General features: G+C 53.5%; 1 protein-coding gene across 1 annotated transcript in view; it reads right to left on the bottom strand.

Annotated features, from left to right (window-relative positions):
- Positions 1 to 2,804: 2,804 nt before the first annotated feature.
- Positions 2,805 to 18,778, bottom strand: part of RUNX3 (RUNX family transcription factor 3) — a 36,239-nt gene continuing 20,265 nt past the window's right edge. Inside the window, exons 4-5 of the mRNA XM_062628721.1 lie at positions 17,495 to 17,659; positions 2,805 to 6,131 (exon numbers count right to left, since the gene is read on the bottom strand). Of these exons, the coding sequence (XP_062484705.1) occupies positions 5,605 to 6,131; positions 17,495 to 17,659 (692 nt within the window). The 3' untranslated portion in view covers positions 2,805 to 5,604. The remainder of the gene's footprint in view (positions 6,132 to 17,494; positions 17,660 to 18,778) is intronic.

Raw genomic sequence — 18,778 nt, 5'->3', positions numbered from 1 at the left:
ATGCCACAGCCCTATTCCCTGCACATGGGCTGGGCTCTGGGGGCAAGGAGTATTCCCCAGGGCAAGGAGGCTCTGGGGAATACACAAGCTGAGCTGCAAGGATTTGTTGTTGGAGTCCTATTTATGGGAAAACACAGACCCTTTTTGTAACCGGAGAATCCCCTCTGCAATACATGCAAAGATCTGGGGTGATTTCAGCTGAACAAGCTGCGGTTCAGGGCTTAATGGTGGCATCGGGAGAGAAAGAGTTGAAGCGGAGCTAGAAAACGAAACATCCCGGCTGCAGCCGAACAAAGCAGCTCCTGTGACCCCGGAACGATGTTTTTATGGGGTTGTTTTTGTACTGCACCAAACTCGAGGACTCTGAGCAATCGGGGATGAAGGATTGTTTCTGTCAGGTTTTACAGCTCGGGCACGCTCCCAGCTCTCCTCCCGCCCGGCTCCTCTCCAAGCTCCCACCCGCGCCAGCCAGGCCCATGGCCAGCAGGTCCTGGCATGGTTGTGCCTCTGCCCCTCACAGGAGCAGCTCCTGCCTGTCCCAAGCCCCGGGGATGGCAGCAGGGCTGGAGCACGGGGGGGGTGCAGGGACAGAGACCACTGCAGGCAAAGGGGGACAGCTCTGCTCTGGAAGAGCTTCTGAGAAGTGGAAAGGCTCATTTTGGTGCCCGTCTGGGAGCTCACTGGAGAAATAAAGCCCCAAGAACTCCTATATATAAAATACATGTATATAAATATCTATCTCCCCCAAGGCGCGAGGTCCCACTGAGCAAGTAGATGTGGATGACGTTGTAACCTAACACTTTCCCAGACACCCTAATGAATTTTCCATGTTTTCCACCGTGTAGTTTCTAAATAGGCTGTTTTTAAACAGAACACCAACCCAACCCCAACAAAGTACTCATCCTCTCCAGCAGGACGGCCCGGCAGCAGGATTAACCCCCATGATGCCCATGGAGGTGATGCCGAAGCGGGAGCTGGTGGTGATGTGTGTCCATGGGGGTTGTTGTTTGCCGGTTCAGGAGTCTCTGGGGGTGCTCAGCACCATGCAGGGCTCTTTGTCCCCACTCTTTCAGAGGAACCGGACTGTGCACTAAGGATGCTGGTCGTTCATTTGGGCAAGGTTCATTAAGGGCTTTGACAAGGGAAGAGATGGTGTGGGCCAGGCGAATCCCTGCAGCAGCACAGGAGGCTCCTTCCCCACGTCCCGCGCAGCACAGAGACTTTTTGTAAGTTGAGAGTTTATTTATTAAGACAGGCAGTTTGGAAACAACAGAGTCATTAAACCAGAGGCTGGGGTTTAGAGTTTGGTCTGGAAAGAGAATATAATAAGATTTTTGCTGAGACTTTTGTTCTCAAAGGAAACATTCTTCATTTTTCCTAGGAGATTTTTCAGCCCGAACTCCACTCAATTTAATGTCTGAATGCTCAAAAAAGTCATCCAAGCTCCAGGGATTTTCTTTTTTTTTTGCCCTTTCAGTTCTCATTTGCAAACGAAACCCCAAACATGTCTGCTCCCACACTATTACTATTGGCTTTGTTCTCCGGTGTCTCCCTGGACCAGGAGGAGCCCTCTGGGTGCTCAAGGGGCCTTTTGGAGAGGCGGCTGCACTCCACATCCCACGCTGCCATGCTGGGATCCAGCTTCCCCATTTAAATTCGTTAAATTGGTGTGAAACCTGCGTATAAGCGAGATGCAGCCCTGGCATCTGCAGCAGGCTGGATGCTGTGCTTGGTAGGTGGCCCATATAAAAATAATGCCCATATAAAAGTAACACCCTTTGGCCCTCAGGCATTGGGCACATTTAACACCATTGGCTCCTTGAGCTCTGGTTTAGCTGCTGTCAAGTCCCCCCCATACCAGCTTGGTCCAGCATCACCCTGAGTGACAGTGCCTGGTCCAGCCCCAGCCTCACTCTCCCATCGGCACTAGCACCGAAACCAGGTTGCAGAGGGGCTGCACCTCTCAAAAGCCCCTTTTCCATGGAAGCCCTTTTTATTTTTCCTCTTTTCCTTCTCTCTTTTCACTGCAGCTTTAAACGAGGCTGCGAGTAAAGAACCGATGGATTTGGAATGGGAAGCTCCTGAACAGAACAGCTTCACCTCGGGGTGTTTGCTTGCCCAGTAGCTGTGAAGAAGAGGTGGGTCTGTCTAGGGTTTGCCTTGAAACCTCTCTGTGCTGGCCAGGCTGTGGAGCTGGGCTCTCACCCATATTAGCATTTACTGTGGTTTTCTTTGGGCTTTTCCTTGTTTTTTTCTTTCTTTTCCCCTCTTCCTGTGTGGACAGTGCTGTGGCCTACACTCATGGAGCTGCTGCAAAGCAGAGGCTGGCATTACATGCTGTTGTAGGCTGGGATTCCTTTCAGTTTCTTGCTATATGGGTCTCAGATGGGTTCTGTAGGTGAGTACTGAGTGCTAAGGGGCTTGGGCTTGGACCGCCTGGGAATTTGGGTCCTGTTTAAGATTTCTGCTGGAGTTTTTGTGTCTTGGGAAGCGGCTCAGTGATGACAGGCAGCGGCCAGGGTGCGGGATGCTGGGCTGGGGATGCAGGGGTCACCAGGTCTAGCCCAGGGCAGGCCAGTGGCCCAGACCCCTCCTTGGAGAAGCCTAAAGGGGTTTGCTCAGAGCTCGGTGTCTGGGTCCCCCCATCACCTCCCTGTGAACCCCTGCAGCAGCTGGGACACCCCCAACACGGAGCCTGGCAGTGGGGTGCTGGTGTCAGACCCTGGAGCACGAGCAGCGCGAGGAGCCTCCCTCCGCACCGTAAGAAGTGAGCAGGCAGAAGGCACCGGAGAGACTTGAAACATACATTTATTATTCCACATGGAAAGTCATTAAAATGATACACGGAGGCCTGACTCTATAACCACGTACACCAGGTAAGAGCGTCGACACCGACAGCAGAAAAGCAGACCTGACCGCTTTGCTATGGCTTTGTACCAGTGCTCCCGAAGGAGCCGGCTCTGTTCTCACTGAAGGCAGCTCAGCAGAGGCTCCTCCAGAGAGAGCCGATGCCAGCGACTTCAACAGGAGCAGACCCTCTTCTTCCTCTCCCTCCTTCCTTGCCTCCCCCATCCCCAGTCACAAGTGCTACAGATTAAAAAGATGGGCTACATATTAAATATAGGGCATTACCTTCAAGTAGGGCTGGTATATTACACAAATAACCACATTATTTGGTATCACTAGCAATTTTAATGTCCATCATAAGACACCATTAAAAAACCCAGCAAATTTAGCCTTCTTTATCTACAAAGACCTTTCTTCTCATCTCCTTAGCTGTCTGTTGTTATTTTACCCTGCACATACAAGTATTAGAAGCATTATTAAGAATTGGATCCTTCAACACATTAAAGAATTATATTATTATAACAAATAAGACCAAAAATTAGATTTTATAGTTAAATATTCTGTGAGCCAGACAAAGGGGTTTTACTGTACAAGCGATTGTGCATTTTTAAAAAAAGCAAATTATAGTGCAAAGCAAAAACCTTTGGCCTGTCTTGTGGCCACTTGCATACAATAGAGGTGCACACGTCGGCACCTTCACATGACAATATGTCATAACAACAACATCATTGCCATTCTTTTTATCATTTTATTCTTTAAACTCACTACGAACAGTCTTAAATTAACCTAGTACTACGAATGCCTTGGTTTCTTTGTGCTTTCAATCAGTGGTGTGATCGGATGCTAAACGTAAATGCATCGGAACACAGGCTGCCATGGTCCAGTTTCCACCGCCGGCAAGCGAAGGTTGCAGTTTGGCTGGGGTAGGGCTCTTTAGTTTTCTTCTTATTTAAAAGAGTTGTTCTTCTTGTTGCTTATTTAACTCATGAGTGGTCATTGCATCTTTCCAACTAAGCCAGCATGTCTTGCTCCAGTCATGACGGGGTAGTGCAATTACAACGTTCTGTACTTCAACCGAGTGCTGACAAGCTGCCAACTGAGATTTGGTGATGGGCTGTAATGGTGTCACTGAGACAGAGGGGCCGGGAGGGCAGCTATGAGCTTCAACTTTCATATGCTCGAACACCCCCCCACCCCTCTCCCCCAGATCTTGGTTACTGGTGGCACTGGGGCCATCTGTGTCCCCTTCTGATGCTGGAGAGCAGAGGGTACCATAGATACGTGCTCCCCGGGAACCTCAGCCACCTTTCCAGCTGCCTGACACCATCCTGCTTGGGTACCCATCTTTTTGGTATCACACAAGGGTGTGAGGTGGCTGGAGACCCGATTCCTCCTAATGCCACATGATGCAAGCAGCCACCAACAGGCTGGTGGTACCCTTAGCACCCCTTCTTCAGCTTATTCAGCCACAGCAAAACACCCGTGCTCAGGCTCACTCAGGGGACTGGAGGGCGAGGACCTGGAAAAGGCTAGATAGATAATATTGCTTCACAATATTCCCACCACCAAGGGACTGAGTAGAAACTGCTCCTTTCTCCAAATCTCAGTTAGAGCTTTCAGTATGAACTGCCAAGTGTAAGCTGCTTCTTAACAAAAACAAAGTCATCACGTGTCCATCCGCTCTGGCTGAAAACACGGGCAAGAATCATCACAGAAAATACGATGTTTCGCCACCAGCTGCATGTGCTGCCCCTCGGAGAGAACGAAAGGAAGACCCAGAGACCAGTGGCAGGGTCATGCCAAAAGCTCCGAAGTCCTTTCTGCAGCTAACGCGCACGGAAGTGCATCTCATACATCTTGGATTGTCCTGAACGCCGCCTTCACCGCAGCCGCCATCGCTGAGATGTGCTGAGGGGAGCAAAGAGCCGAATGGTGAGGTCAGGACGGGAGAGCAAACAAAAACTGAAACACGTCTCGTGAAAAGTACATCTCATGTAAACATCGAGGCGAGGGCGCAGCCCGGCCCGGCTCAGCCACGTTACTGGTTAAAAGTGACGACAATGACAGGAAGAGAACAATAGAACCTCTGTCGTCAACAGCAAGTCACAACAATCACATCACAGCTCTCCTTCGCGTGGCTGACCCGCGGCAGTGCTGCAAACCCAACCCTCTCGCGGCGCCCGCAGCTCTTTGGTGGCTGGGGCCCTGCGCTGGCAGCAGGGAAGGGGAGGATGCAATAGGGGTTATCCTTTTGGTTTTTTCCTTTTGCTTTATCAGTTCAGTCTCCCTGCGGTGGCAGAGGGATGGCTTTGGATGATTCCCTGCTCTCTTCTCTGAAACACTCTGCAGAAGAAGGATGAGCTTTTCCTAACTTTTGAATTCTTTGTGTGGGGAAGAGGTGCGAGTGAGATGACTGAGGAGTGTTCTGCAAGAAACAAACATCTGATTCCACATGTCCTTTTCTCTTTTTCTCTCCCCTATGTACAATCCACATACTGAAAACATATCAAAAGAACCACATCAAGCAACGAATTCAAGCCTCAAGTGGACGTTCATCTTGAAATGTAATGTCGGTCTTGGGTCCATCTTCGCTTGATGTTTGCCTATGCTTGCATGCAGAGATCCTGGTTTGCTTTTGGTTTGGGACACTTTGGTTTACCTTCTCCCTAGGCATCATTTTGCTCTATTCACTATCAAAGGGAGTAACATAACGGTGGCTGATTAAGTTAAAGGTATCGGTGCCCAGCTGAGTTCCTCCTAGTAGGGTCTCCAGACCGACTCGTCCATCCTCCCAGTAGTTGTCATGGTCGTCGGCGAGTTACTGTGGCTCCCATCTGCATCCACCCCATCATTCTGGTTGCCCAGGTTGGGATTCATTAAGTTGTTCCCTGCTGAGGCACTTGTACAAGAGGAGAGCATTCGGGTGGGCGACCGCTCGCCACCGCCTGCCACCATGGAGAACTGGTAGGAGCCCGAAGACGTGCCGTAGTACAAATGGTAGGGTGAGGGGTTGGCCTGGAAGGGTCCACTTTGGTTCTGTGTGGAGCCGGGGTAGGGGGGTGGCAGGTAAGTGTGATGGAAGCGCGTTGTGGTGGGCATGCTGGTCATGCTGATGCCCCCGATGCCGGTGGCAGAGGGAGTCGCGGTGTAGGGGAAGGCGGCAGACATGGCACCGGGGTAATGCATCCGCGGGTCGGAGAACCTGGTCTCGGTGAGAGCCGGCAGCGTCGGGAAGGAGCGGTCGAACTGCCGAGGGTCAGAGAAGGGGCTCAGCTCTGACGTGCCTGTTGGGGGGCAGGAAGAAAGCGGGTGGTTAGAGCTCTGTCCTGGAGGCTGGTAGCGTTTGTCCTATAGCCTGCACCATCCCCTGCCCAAGGCATTAAAGTCAGAAGGAAAAGCATCTCCTGGATCTGCCGGGGAACTTAAATACAAAAACCCCTAAAGCCATTTGTTTAAGTTGCTCCCATTTCCTGTCCTAAAATTTGTCGTTTCCTATCCAAGAAGGGACACAACCGAGCTGACTTCGATTCATCTCTGGCAGATTAAAAAAACACACCCCATAAACACAGAAAAAAACTGTTTAGCCATTACATCAGCTGTGTAGTAAATAAATGGATGCAGGCCCCAGACGGCCGGACCCTGGGATGGTCGGTGGTGTGTATACACACACCCGGAGACCGGGAGGAAAAGCTGGAGTCCAGACCAGCCTGCTAAGCCTCCTGTGGGTGGCCTGTTCGTGCTGATACCATCAGGGGATGAAGCTGATAAACACACAGCTAAAAACTCCCAAGCCAGGAGCCACAGTATCCCCTGCTTGATTTCTCTGTGTATTTTTCTCCTTCCAAGAGAATGAAGGGAGTGAGAAATTCAGGCTTTCTTCTGCTGGGGAAGGGAGACTTGGGTCAGAGCGGTGGGGATGGTACCCAGCTCCCTCGGAGCCCCCCATGCCTTTTCTTGGGGGGTCTAAACCCAAGGGGGTCACAGCCAGCTTATAACTGGAGAAGGACCTGTACTCAGTGCTGCCGGGTCCCGTCCTCCTGCAGGAAGCCCATGTTAGAGATGGGAATCCCCATCAGCAGGTCCTTTGGGGGCCTCAATGCTTTCCTGTGGCACTCCCAGCTGACCCAAGGCTGCTGCCATCTCCTCCCAGAGCCCAGCACACCTCTGGCCTTGGTGCATCTGAGACAAAGAGAAATGAGTTTTGCTCTACAGGGAGAGCAAACAGAGCAAACCTTCTGTCCCCAGGACATCAGCAGAGCACGCCAAGTTCTGGCACGGGTTATGCAGGACAGCACGGCTGGAAACGCTGCGACTGTGCCCTCCTCAGCCTTCCAGCACCCTCACGAGAGGAAAACCCCTAGAAAGAGCAGCTCTAGCCCAAAGCACTTGGGCTGCTGCACTGAGCCCAAAGCCTTGGCCACCTCGAGGAGGCTCTTCAATGGTTCTGTTTGCTCCCAAGACCCCTTGTTCTCCCTTGCTAAGAGCAGGGGCATCATGCCTTTCTGCTTCTGCAGTGCAATGCCATCTGGCCTTAGCGGCCTTTTTTTTGTCACGTCAGCTGGATTTTAAGTCGACTCAGAGCAGGAAAACATGTGAGATGAGCACGGCAAACATGCGTGTTGGTGTTGGATATGCATGTATCTACAGCCACACGCATTCATGGGGCTGTCTGTTTGCTCTGCCTGCACAGGGACGTGTGCTTTATATATATTTATTACAATGAAGCATTTTTAACTTCTCAGGGCCGGTGTTCCAGGCCCTGCGGTGTTTCCCCAGGAGAAGTCACCTGAGCTAATCCCTTGCAGCTAACTCGTGGCGAGGGCACGCTGTGGAGGTGCAGATCGGGAGGGGATTGGGGCTGAACCCTCTTTCTCATCCCAGGCGAGTCCTTCAGCCACCGCGCTGGAAGGAGAAGGGGATGGGAGGTTCCTCCCTCGCCTCCGGCCATTCTGCGGGATCTTCCCACGCAGGCTCCAGGAGGAGAAAGGTGGAGGAGCGCCCGGTCTGTGAACGTGGCTGCGGCTTTGGTGCGAGATAAGAGAGGAGCAGCTCAAAGCCGCTCTGCTCACACCCAGCCTGGCCGCCGTGCGGAGCCTTCAGCGTGCTCGGGCTGGCTGCAAAAGCACAACGCAGCGAAAAGCGCTCACAAGTGACCAGCCCCGCCTCGTCTCGCCCCTCCGCCCGCCGGCAGCGAGCTCTGCCCCGTCCCGGAGCCGCGCTGCTGCAGGAGCAGCATCAGAGCTGCTGCCGGGCGCGGGGAGCCGAGGTGTGGGGACCGGCTCTGCAAGAAGCAGCTTGGTCAGAGCCCGTCCCTTCAGCCCCGGTCACTTCAGCCCCCGTCCCTTCAGCCCCCGTCCCTTCAGCCCCCGTCCCTTCAGCCCCCGTCCCTTCAGCCCCGGTCACTTCAGCCCCCGTCCCTTCAGCCCCCGTCCCTTCAGCCGGAGCCCGTCGCGGCGCCGGTGGCTGCGCTGTTTTGCCGTACACCGAAGCAAAGCAGTCTCCAAATTCCCCTCCCGAAACCCCAGGCTGCTGCTCGCTGCCTTCCCAAGAGCGATCGCACCGTGCTCCTGTGGTAACTTTCACATGCCTGTAAATAATATTCCATGAAATGCAAATCGAACTAAACCCCAAGTGCTCAGGGCACGTTTCCCTTTCCCTCTGTAACGAAAGCACTCAAAGGGTTTTGGGGTGGTTTTTTTTTACAGTCTAAGTTACATTGGCCTGAACTTGTAAAACTCAGCGGCGGGTCCTTGATACCGATTCAGACACAAGTGCATCCACCGTGCTGTTGTGGGGCCGGGGATGCACTGGCTGCTGTCTTCATCCTCACTGGGCCTCAGGGTCAAAGTTGGCCCAGAACAACGCTCGGGTTCACCAGCCCGGTGTGAGACCGAGAACCCCAGAACAGCCCCCAAACCAACCCCACTGCTGCATCTGCCACTGTGCCATGGGGGGGTGCGGTGTGGGTGCAGCCTTCCCGGGCTGTGGCAGCCCTGCACTGCTCCATGTGACGCCCTAGCAGCCACCGGCAGGCAGAGCCGGGCCCTGCCCGCTCCCTGTCGCGACACGGCACAGGCGGAGCGCGGCCCCTGCCCCGGGGCTGCCCCCCCACGCCGAGGGGAAGCCCCAGCCGCGCCTTCCCTCCGCCAGCAGGGGGCGCCGCGGTCGCTGGGCAGCAGGCGGCCGCTAGGGGGAGCCGCGGCTCGGTGCGGGAGCGGCCGGAACGTGCGGGGCTGAGCCTTCATCCCAACTGCTCCTTCATCCCAATTCCTTCATCCCAACTGCTCCTTCATCCCAGCTCCTTCATCCCAGCTCCTTCACCCCAGCTCCTTCATCCCAGCTGCTCCTTCATCCCAGCTGCTCCTTCATCCCGGCTGCTCCTTCATCCCAGCTCCTTCATCCCAGCTGCTCCTTCATCCCAGCTCCTTCATCCCCGCTCCTTCATCCCAGCTCCTTCATCCCAGCTCCTTCATCCCAGCTGCTCCTTCATCCCGGCTGCTCCTTCATCCCAGCTCCTTCATCCCCGCTCCTTCATCCCGGCTGCTTCATCCCAGCTCCTTCATCCCAGCTCCTTCATCCCAGCTCCTTCATCCCGGCTGCTTCATCCCAGCTCCTTCATCCCAGCTCCTTCATCCCAGCTCCTTCATCCCAGCTCCTTCATCCCGGCTGCTCCTTCATCCCGGCTGCTCCTTCATCCCAGCTCCTTCATCCCAGCTGCTCCTTCATCCCAGCTCCTTCATCCCAGCTCCTTCATCCCAGCCCCTTCATCCCAGCTCCTTCATCCCAGCTCCTTCACCTCAGCTCCTTCATCCCAGCTCCTTCACCTCAGCTCCTTCACCTCAGCTCCTTCATCCCAGCTCCTTCATCCCAGCTCCTTCATCCCGGCTGCTCCTTTATCCCAGCTCCTTCATCCCAGCTGCTCCTTCATCCCGGCTGCTCCTTCATCCCAGCTCCTACATCCCAGCTCCTTCTTCCCGAGCTGCTCCTTCATCCCAATTCCTTCATCCCAGGCTGCTCCTTCATCTCATCTCCTTCATCCTGGGCTGCTCCTTCATCCCAGCTCCTTCATCCCGAGCTGCTCCTTCATCCCAGTTCCTTCATCCCAGCTGCTCCTTCATCCCATTTCCTTCATCCTGGGCTGCTCCTTCATCCTAGCTCCTTCACCTCTGGCTACCCCTCCACCTCGCGAATGCACACAGGACAAAGCCACACAGCCCCATGCCTGCATCATCATCCCTCCTGCCTCGCAGCTGAGGAGATCTCTACTGAAACAGCCCCAGCAAAGTCCAAATAAACCACTGCGTTTAATGCCCTCCGTAACACCCAACTCAGCAGCAAAGCAACCCTCCATCACGTTCAGCCGGACGTCAAACAACGTCAAACGATGAGCAAGTGATGCACCAAGCAAATGATGGGGAAATGGGTGTGGGTGAAGCTGAACCACGAGCCCCATGTGCCCTTCAAGCCCTCACCAATCGCAGGCTGTAAAACACCCATCACCCGTAGCTCCATCACTGCGTCACCCCATCACCTCATCGCTCCATCACCCCATTGTCTCTCACCCATCGCCCCATCCCCAGCGCAGGCAGCATCCGGCGCATCTCTCACCCATGTGCGTGCTGCTGCTATGGAGGATTTACTACGCTTGCCTCCCTTGCTCGCCGTCCAGCCCCCATTTGCTTTTTTGGGCCCTGGCAATCTGAGCTTGAGTATTTCAGTTGTCCAGTTGCCAATCAAAATATTTGAAGGAAATGTTTATTTTCTTCTCGAAATCACACCAGCTGCTGCACTAACTGAATAAGCCCATTTAGCTGTAAGAATTTAACCATTGTAAGAGTGAATTGAGTCCCCCAACTACTCCAAAATCTGACCCAATCTATCAGCGGAAATGTCAATGTTTTGGATGGGAGTTTGGGGAAGTGTGGAATGTGTATTAAATAAAAGCCATGTAAAGGTCAAAGCCCTGATTAGTAATGCCACTGTCTCCTGGTTAGGGCTGTGCTGCTGGGGGACCACGGAGGCCAGGACACACCCCAGCGTTTAATTGTGCAGCTGCAATTTGCACCTTTTGAGGACCCCCAAGCTCCCCCCCGCACATGGAGCTGGACAGAAACAGGCTTTCAAAGCTGCTCAGCTCCTTCCAGATAAAACAACTGCACCCAAGTGACGCGGCAGCTTGCTTTGCACCGTGGAGGCAATGCAGGGCTTTTCTTGGGTGGGTGGGAAGGAGGTGGGTGCACAGAGCTCCCTCTGCAGCAGCAAGAGATGAACCTCAGGGCTGCCCCTCTATTTCAGCCCTCATCTCCTGACACCGCTCTGGTCCCCATTTTAGAGATGTGGGGACCAGGAAGTGGCCTATTGAGGTCAGCAATAAGCCTAAGCATGTGTGTGTAGTACACAACACACAAATACACAGTGTGTGGTACACACAGACAGAATAAAGGAAGTTTAGAGGGAACTTGATAGCGTGGCACTCTCCAGGCGTATAGAATATATAAATATCTACAGCCTGGCCATATATCACCATTTTATTTATATGCATATGTGTGCCTTGCAAAATTGTCATGAAAAATCTAGCCCAGGGGGAAAAAAAAACCCTCTTTTCCTGCCTAATGCCATGATGATTGACGACAGTGTAAACACTAATGATACTTTATGCTTATGTATATAGTATGCATGCACGTGCGAGACGGAGCGCGGACAGAAACTCTCTCTCTGTGTATACCTTTGGCTATTTTTTCTGTACTAGTTTCTGTGATGCTTGGACCTCCAATTTGTCTCTCAGCATTTTCCTGACCTCTCTTCCTCTCTGCTTCCTTCCCCTGATCGTAACAGCTCCATCTGGGAGCACGAGAGGCAGGTGGCCAAGGATGGAGAGAATCTGCTCTGTATGGGAAGGTGCAAGAGATGCATTCGGTCTCTGAAGACCCAGCTCATCTCTAGAGCCGCGCTGCTCTCCTCTGCACCCACACAGGCAGGCAGGCTCTCACGCCTCCGTCACATGTGTTAACAAGTTCATTCCTTCCCAAGTAAGGGCCAACTAAAAAAGAGAGCGGCCCCTTCCTCCCACACCACGAAAAATAGAGCAAAAAATTATTTTGGGGGATGGAGGGGTGGTGTTGAAAAGAAAAAGAACCCAAGGGTGTGAACAGCATCCGTTGTTACACGCCCATGGAGCGATTGTTCTGTATCTGATATAACCAGCTCACGAACTGGGTGCAAGTACTTCCTCTGCAGAGTTTGAGAGAGAAAAAAGCCAAACCCCAAACCAAAACACAACAACGCTCGGGTCGCTTATCGCAGCATCGCCAGGCACCTCCTCCAGGCTGCCAAGCACGTTCGCGCCTCAGTTCACGAGCTGTCTCCAGACACCGTGTGCTTGCCACGCACACACACACGTACCCTGGTGAGCAGCGCGAGTCCCCGCTCTGAGTCCTCTCCCAGCACTTCCCATCAGCCCTAAATATTTTGGGCAGCAGCCTCCTGCTGCGCGCAGGCAGTGAGATGGAGATTCCCAGGTATTCCCAGCTCCGCGAACCATGCGCTGCATCTCAGCCTCCTCTGGAAACTCCTCCATTGGGATGCTCATTCTGGACCCATCCTGCCCTCTTAGGAGGACCCTGCCTCTAACGTCCAGTCTGGGTTTTTTCAGGGCCAGTTCAGCCCCATCTCCTGTGCCAGCACTGTCCTTCATAGCTTACATTAGCTCCTCTCCCTGCTGTTTACCCCCTGGATGTATTTACACAGAGCAATCAGCTCGCTCCCAGCCTGCCTTCGCTAGACTAAACAAGCCGGGCTCGCCCCGCTTCCTCTCCCGCAGTAGCTCCTCTCTTCCCCTCGGCATCCCGAGGCCGCATCAGCCAATCCCGGCCAATCCATCCCGCACAGCTCATGAATAAGCTAACGGTGCTAACTGGAGCGGGTGGGTGGGCTGGACGGGAAACGCGCCCTTGATGGCAGGCACTGCCTCTGGCCTGCCTGCGCTTTGCTCTTTACCTGCATTCAAAGGGTATTAACAAAATTAACAAGCCCTGACTACATAAAAGGAAGTTGCTGAATTTACAACCCAGCCTGCAGCTAGACCACCTTGCCTGCTGAGCAGGTTTGGACCAGGCCAAGTCTGCCATGGGAAACCCACTGCGGAGCGGTGGCTGATCGCAGAGGCTGATGGGGCAATAGAAGATGGGGTTCAAACGCAGGCAGTGCCCTCCTGCAGCAGACCCCAGGCTAGCAGTGAGGATCCCAGCACATCCAAAACCCCGTGTCAAAGGCAGGACAGGATCCCTGGAGCCTGGGGCTGAGCCTCTTGTGCTGCTCCACTCTCCTGCTGTTTCACAGGAGCTGCAGCCCTTGAGCTGCGGCTGGGACACGGAGGTGGCTGCACATCAGCAGCAAGGCAGCGGCTGCGGGTGCTTGGGCTCTCCCCAGGGGGATGCTCCAGTCCAGCCCTGGCCCGTGGTTCCTCTGTGACGGTTACACACCACACTCATCTAAGGGACGTTCACTGCGCAGCGGGCAAAAGTAATTGAGAGGAGCAGAGAGGCAGTTTAAAGATAGGCACAGAAGCCTGAAAGCAGGCAGGAAACCCATCTTAAGCGCGCTCCTTCCTCTGAGGCTGAAGCTGAATCCCACAGTATGTTTTCTTCCCACTAATGCTTGCCTAGCTTCCTTTGGAAACAATTTAGTCTCTGCCCATGGTAGAATGTTTTTATCCATTAAGAAACGGATATTTTAAAGAAACCATAAGTCGATCTGGACAGGGATTAGGAAGCAGCAATTCAGGGTATTTGCCGGGCCCATAATTCAGGACTTAACCTCCGAGGAGCCACGTTGCATTTCGGAAACAATAGGGCACTGGCTGCCTATGCCAAGAGGCTTCTTAAAAGTAATGTAATACTTTAAAAATGTGCATTTAGAAAGAAAAAGAGAGAGAGCTTTTACTTTAAATGCACATGGTGAGGCATTCTGCCGATGGCTGGCCTGTGGTAAAAACATTGCACTGGTTTGAAGTAGCGGACTGGAAATCAAGCTGGTTATGGTGGAGGGGGTTCCAGCTCAGCAGATCTGAAAGCTCTTCACCAGCAAAGACAACGTCTCCCAAACCGCTCAGCAAACACAGGGCTGGGGGAGGCAGGATGGAGCTTGCAAAAGGATCCAGCGTTTACTGTTTGCTCTCCCTGTGAAGTCAAGGGGATTTGGTTCTGCTGGAGCAGTATGAAGGGTATGTAAGGGGATGCTAAGTGCATTAATCAAAGCAGCTCGCTCTGTTACTGAGCAGATCAAGTTTGAGATCACTTCGCAGTTGCCCTTGTGCACACAAGGCCCCTACACATTGCCGGACAATGCATACAACTGCTTTTGAGCAGTTGAAGATGTTTCCACCACAAAGCTGGAGCACAGGAGCTGCTGCCAGGGCAGTCCCCTCTGTCGCAATGGGGATAAAGCAGACCAGCATGACCCACTGCTGGGACAAGGGCAAAGCATCGTGGAGAGAGCCGGGGGCTGCAGGGGCTGTTCCCCTTGGGGAACCCGTCTGTCACCACCCCACTGCCTCATGGCAGCAGCAGAGGCACAAAGCAAGTCCCTTGAACGTCTTGCTTCACTTCAGAGAGCTGCTTGATTTGTTTTTAAGCTAGGAGACAAAACCCGGAATGAAGCAAGCACGCAAGGTTCTGGCTTCGCATGCCCCGTAATAAGGCACCGTTTCAAGACATCCTAATGACAGCTTGGTGTCTCACTGCGGAGACGGGAGAGCCGGCATTTCAAAACCTCACATTTTCCAGACCTCACTGGAGAAGTATGAGGCCAAATCCTCAACGGAGGCGAATGGCTCCGCTCTGCTGAGGCCAGGGAAGCCGCGCTGCTGAAGGGAGATGAGGCTCTGCCTGTCCTGCTGCCTGTCCTACACTAGGGTGAACTCACAAGCGCCCTGGTTTCCCCCAAAGCAGGAATGAATCCTGGTGTGAGGAGGGCTGCTTGTGGGACAGGCAGGGGAAGGGATCGATTCCCTGCCCGTCTGCATGGGGTAGGGGCAAGACTGAAGCCACTGGAATACATTGACACTGGGCAGCAGAACCCGGGGCGAGAGCAGGATGTGACCCGCTGGGCTCGGTGCTGAGCACACTCCTCCCGTGTTTCCTGGCATGCCCTTCAGAAACGATCGGTTTGCTCTTACCGGGAGGTTTCTGGTTTGAGACCATTTAACCTCAAGAGGATCGTTTTACACGGGGGCTATTTATAACCTCCGGGGCTGCTTTACTGAAAGTCTTCTGCAAATGGCTGAGGGCCAGATCCTTCTCCCATCGACACCAACGTCCTTGCTGTGATCTCCACCGTGGCCACAGCCCGAGGAGCAAAGGTTGGACTGCGCCGGGGAAAACGCAGCTCCGGAGGACCTCAAAGACCAACACTGTCTCCTGCCTCCCCATCAGCTTCGAAGCTCAACCTCCATGTGCTGCGTTCAGGGATTTGAGGTGCCTGAATCCCCCCCTCGGTGGCTGAAGCTGTTCCTGAGCATCTTGGCTTTGCCAGGAGCGGATTAGGAAGCGTTTGTGTAAAGTGCCTGGTCAGCAGAACCGGGAGGCCACGGGCAGGCGCTGAGGACGGAAAACCTCCATGTCCACTGGCCCCCGGCACGGGGAACACGAAGGCTGGGAAGCACCGTGTGAAGGATAGCGGTGCTGGATGAACCTCAGCCTGCCCCGCTGGCTCCTCCTAGCCCGTATCTCGTTATGCTTTTTGCTAATCGGCTTCTCGTGTGTGTTACCTAAGAACGTGCCAAGTCGTGAGAATTACAGGCCTGTTAACTCCGGTGTTATTCTTGGCACGGGCCAGGCTCCACTTACTTGGGTAAAAATTACGATCTCGGTGAATAAGCCATGTGTGTGCGAGAGAGAGTTTGGGGGTTTGTAGTATTATTGTGATTATATTGGTTGTAGTCAGCGCTGTGTCAAAAGGACAGGGCTGAGACTAAAATGACCGAGCTGCTCCTGCTCCCAGTGACGCTGGGAAGAACCCACAGTAATTTTAAGACAGTTCCTCCAACTCAGGAGCAAGGGAGCCAAGAGCAGAGCGTGCACGAACTGCCTTCTGCAGCATTCCTGGTACTCTGGCTTCCCTCCGCAGGAATGACTTTAGATGGCTAATTCTGTGTGTCTCCACTCCTGCTGTCACTTGACATTTGGGAGTTTGGCAGGGATGGCAGCCTGTGGCCAGTTTCAGTTTTTGTCCTGCTGCATTTGTGTCATCACCTGATTCTTTGCTCCAAACGATGCTCTTTGGGTTTCTGGCACTACAGGGGACTGTGCTAATTTAAAATACACACATTTTTCTTTTCCCTGCCCCCAAGAACTCTTTATTACAGCCAACGAGATGAGCCTATGAAGCTCTTTCTCTCCCTCCCTCTTGCCTTTTAAAACAAGAATCGAATGGTAATCCTACACACAGTGCCTGGGTTCTTCTCACAAACTGTGCTAATATCAGTGAAAATTCCAAGCATGGAGATTTGCATTTCAATGAGAAATAAATTAAATTTCACTGTAATTTGGAGTTGGGAGGAGCGGGGCAGCTCTACCGTTCAGGTAACGTTTTCCAACATGTTTTTGCACCTGAGACACCCTCTTTACCCCGATACTGAGGGTTTCAATCATCTGCAGCACTCCTGAAAGCACAACACAAAGCTTTCAAATGAAACCTTCCAAGGGCTACTTCTCACCCAAACTCAAAGGACAAGCAGCGTAAACGCTTCCCTAAAACCCCTGTTCATATTTCTGCTGATGTTCAAAGGAGAACACCACCGAGATGATTAAAATGTATGAAAAAAGGAAGACTTCCCACGTGCAGACAGGAGAACAGCCTCTTCATGCACCCTGGTAGCATGCGACTGTGCTGAGCTGAGCGGAAAGCTGGGAGCAGGGAGGCAGACAGGTATTTCCAGTGCAATGCTGTGTGGGGCTGAGATTCGGGTGCATGGGATGGAGCAGGCTGACCTCTCTTGGGTAACTGGTGGCAATTCCTACCTCTGGCACCAAGCTTTGATGCAGATGCCTGGGGAACGCCCGAGGGCTCAGCTATGCTGATGGCAAATACAGGAAGAGCAAAGGTTGTATGTGTGTGTGCGCACGCGTGCACCCATGCAGGTGTGCATACGTGTGGGGAATTATGCTGGAGCTGGGTGATGGATCACCAGACTTGGCGTAAACACAATGCAACAAGATAAGAAACCATTTGGATTAGCATGTAAAGTATAATACACCCTTTCTAGTTGATGCTTAACCGTCTACGCGGGCGCCTTCATGTCAAAGAAGCTACTGGATTCAGCGTGCATTGCTATGATCTCCCTCGTGTTCCTGCTGAAACTGCTCAGTTTTCCCTAAGACCCTGTATCTAAAGCAAAACACCTGGGTTTACTGTTCAGCAGCCATCTGCTCATTTAATGGGTGCAAAAAGGCTTCTACGGCCGAGAAACCCAAGCAAACCCCTTGTCGGGCAGGCAGGGCTCCTTACCCAGGGGAGAGCTGGACTCCAACCCTAAAACACCATCCAAAGGGAAGCGTGCTCGGCTGGGACGGCTCCGCTCCCTGGCTGGCAGTGTTGGAAGCACAAGGGGTTGGGGTGCGACGCCAGGCTGGGGCACCCAGCCAGTTACCTTGTATTGGAGTTTGAGCCTGGGACCCAAAGTGGCTCGGGGTGCTGAGGGATCCGCGGGGGTTAGGTGTTGTTGGGGTGACTCTCATGGACTGGCGCAGCCGTTCCAGCTCCCCGTAGCGGTCGGTGAAGGGTTTGGCTTGGTCTTCTAGCTTTTGTCTGTGCCCTGGAACATGATAAGAGAGTCTGATATCTGATCAGTTACCCTTTGGCTGGAGCACCCTGGTTACACACTCGGCACAGCCTCCACCCTCGTGGTTTGCTCTAATTCACATGGGCAGTGCTTGGCAGCCCCGGTGCAGGTTGGCTCCGTGGGGCTGTGCACAGCGCACACGTGAGGAAAGACCCTGTGGCTTGGACAGACAGAGCCTGCTGAAGAGGGGACATGGACTGACCCAAAGAGTCCCCAGATGGTCCATTGAGCCAGCATCTGACCAAAGAGCAGGATGTGCGCGCCAGGGTCAGGATGCCCTGTGCTGTGCCCGCACCAGCCCTTGCTCACTCTGAGCAAGGAAGGAGCAAGGCAGGAGGAACCCCATCTCCTGGCAGGCTGGTGACTGGGGAACAGCAAAGGAAACCCTGACTTTTAAGTATTTTCTACAGCATTTGCTCAGTGCACAAAGAACAAACTCTCATCTCGCTCCAGCCGCATCGCCAGCCCTGCCCATGCAGGGTCAGAGCCAGGCAGGGCTGGAGGAGCCGCAGGAGGGATGAAGCAGCTCCCCAGGACCATGCTGTGGCCACCTCACTTCGCTTTCTCTCTGTTCCTCTTTTCCTACCCATCAAATGGGGAGAGTATTCACCCACCTCCCCAGGCAGGGCAGCAGCTAATGAGCGTTTGTAAAGCACTCCCAGCTCCTTAGGTAGCAGCTGCTGGCACAGGGCAATAATGATTAAATTTATGCTAAGTGTCCCGAGGCGAGAGGCGCATGAAATACACTTGATACATAACTCTTGCATTTTACTATATTAATCATCGCCAAACAGCTTCACTCTCTCTGGGCCCGATTCCAGTCTCAGTTACACCCGCACAAAGCTGGAGGGACTCCAGAGAAGCCGGAGCTGCTTTGGTTTTACACTGGTGCCAGGTTCAGACCTTGCATTCTCCTTGCTCTTTACCAGACGAGCAACACCCCCAGCTCCTTGCACCTGCCATGAAAGGACCTTCCCAAGGTGGCGAATGCCTTATCCCAGCGTGATCGAGCGCAGGGCTCGGGGCACTGGAGGTGTGCGGGCACGCCGGGGAGATAGGCAAGGAGCTGGGAAGAAATCCCTCTGCAGCTCT

Source organism: Pezoporus occidentalis, unplaced genomic scaffold (genome assembly GCF_034315485.1).
Source record: "Pezoporus occidentalis ecotype Australia unplaced genomic scaffold, CSIRO_AGI_Poc_V1 ctg321, whole genome shotgun sequence".
Classification (NCBI taxonomy): Eukaryota; Metazoa; Chordata; class Aves; order Psittaciformes; family Psittacidae; genus Pezoporus; species Pezoporus occidentalis.
The sequence above is the reverse complement of the archived record's forward strand: the minus strand, read 5'-3'. Positions and strand labels throughout refer to the sequence as shown.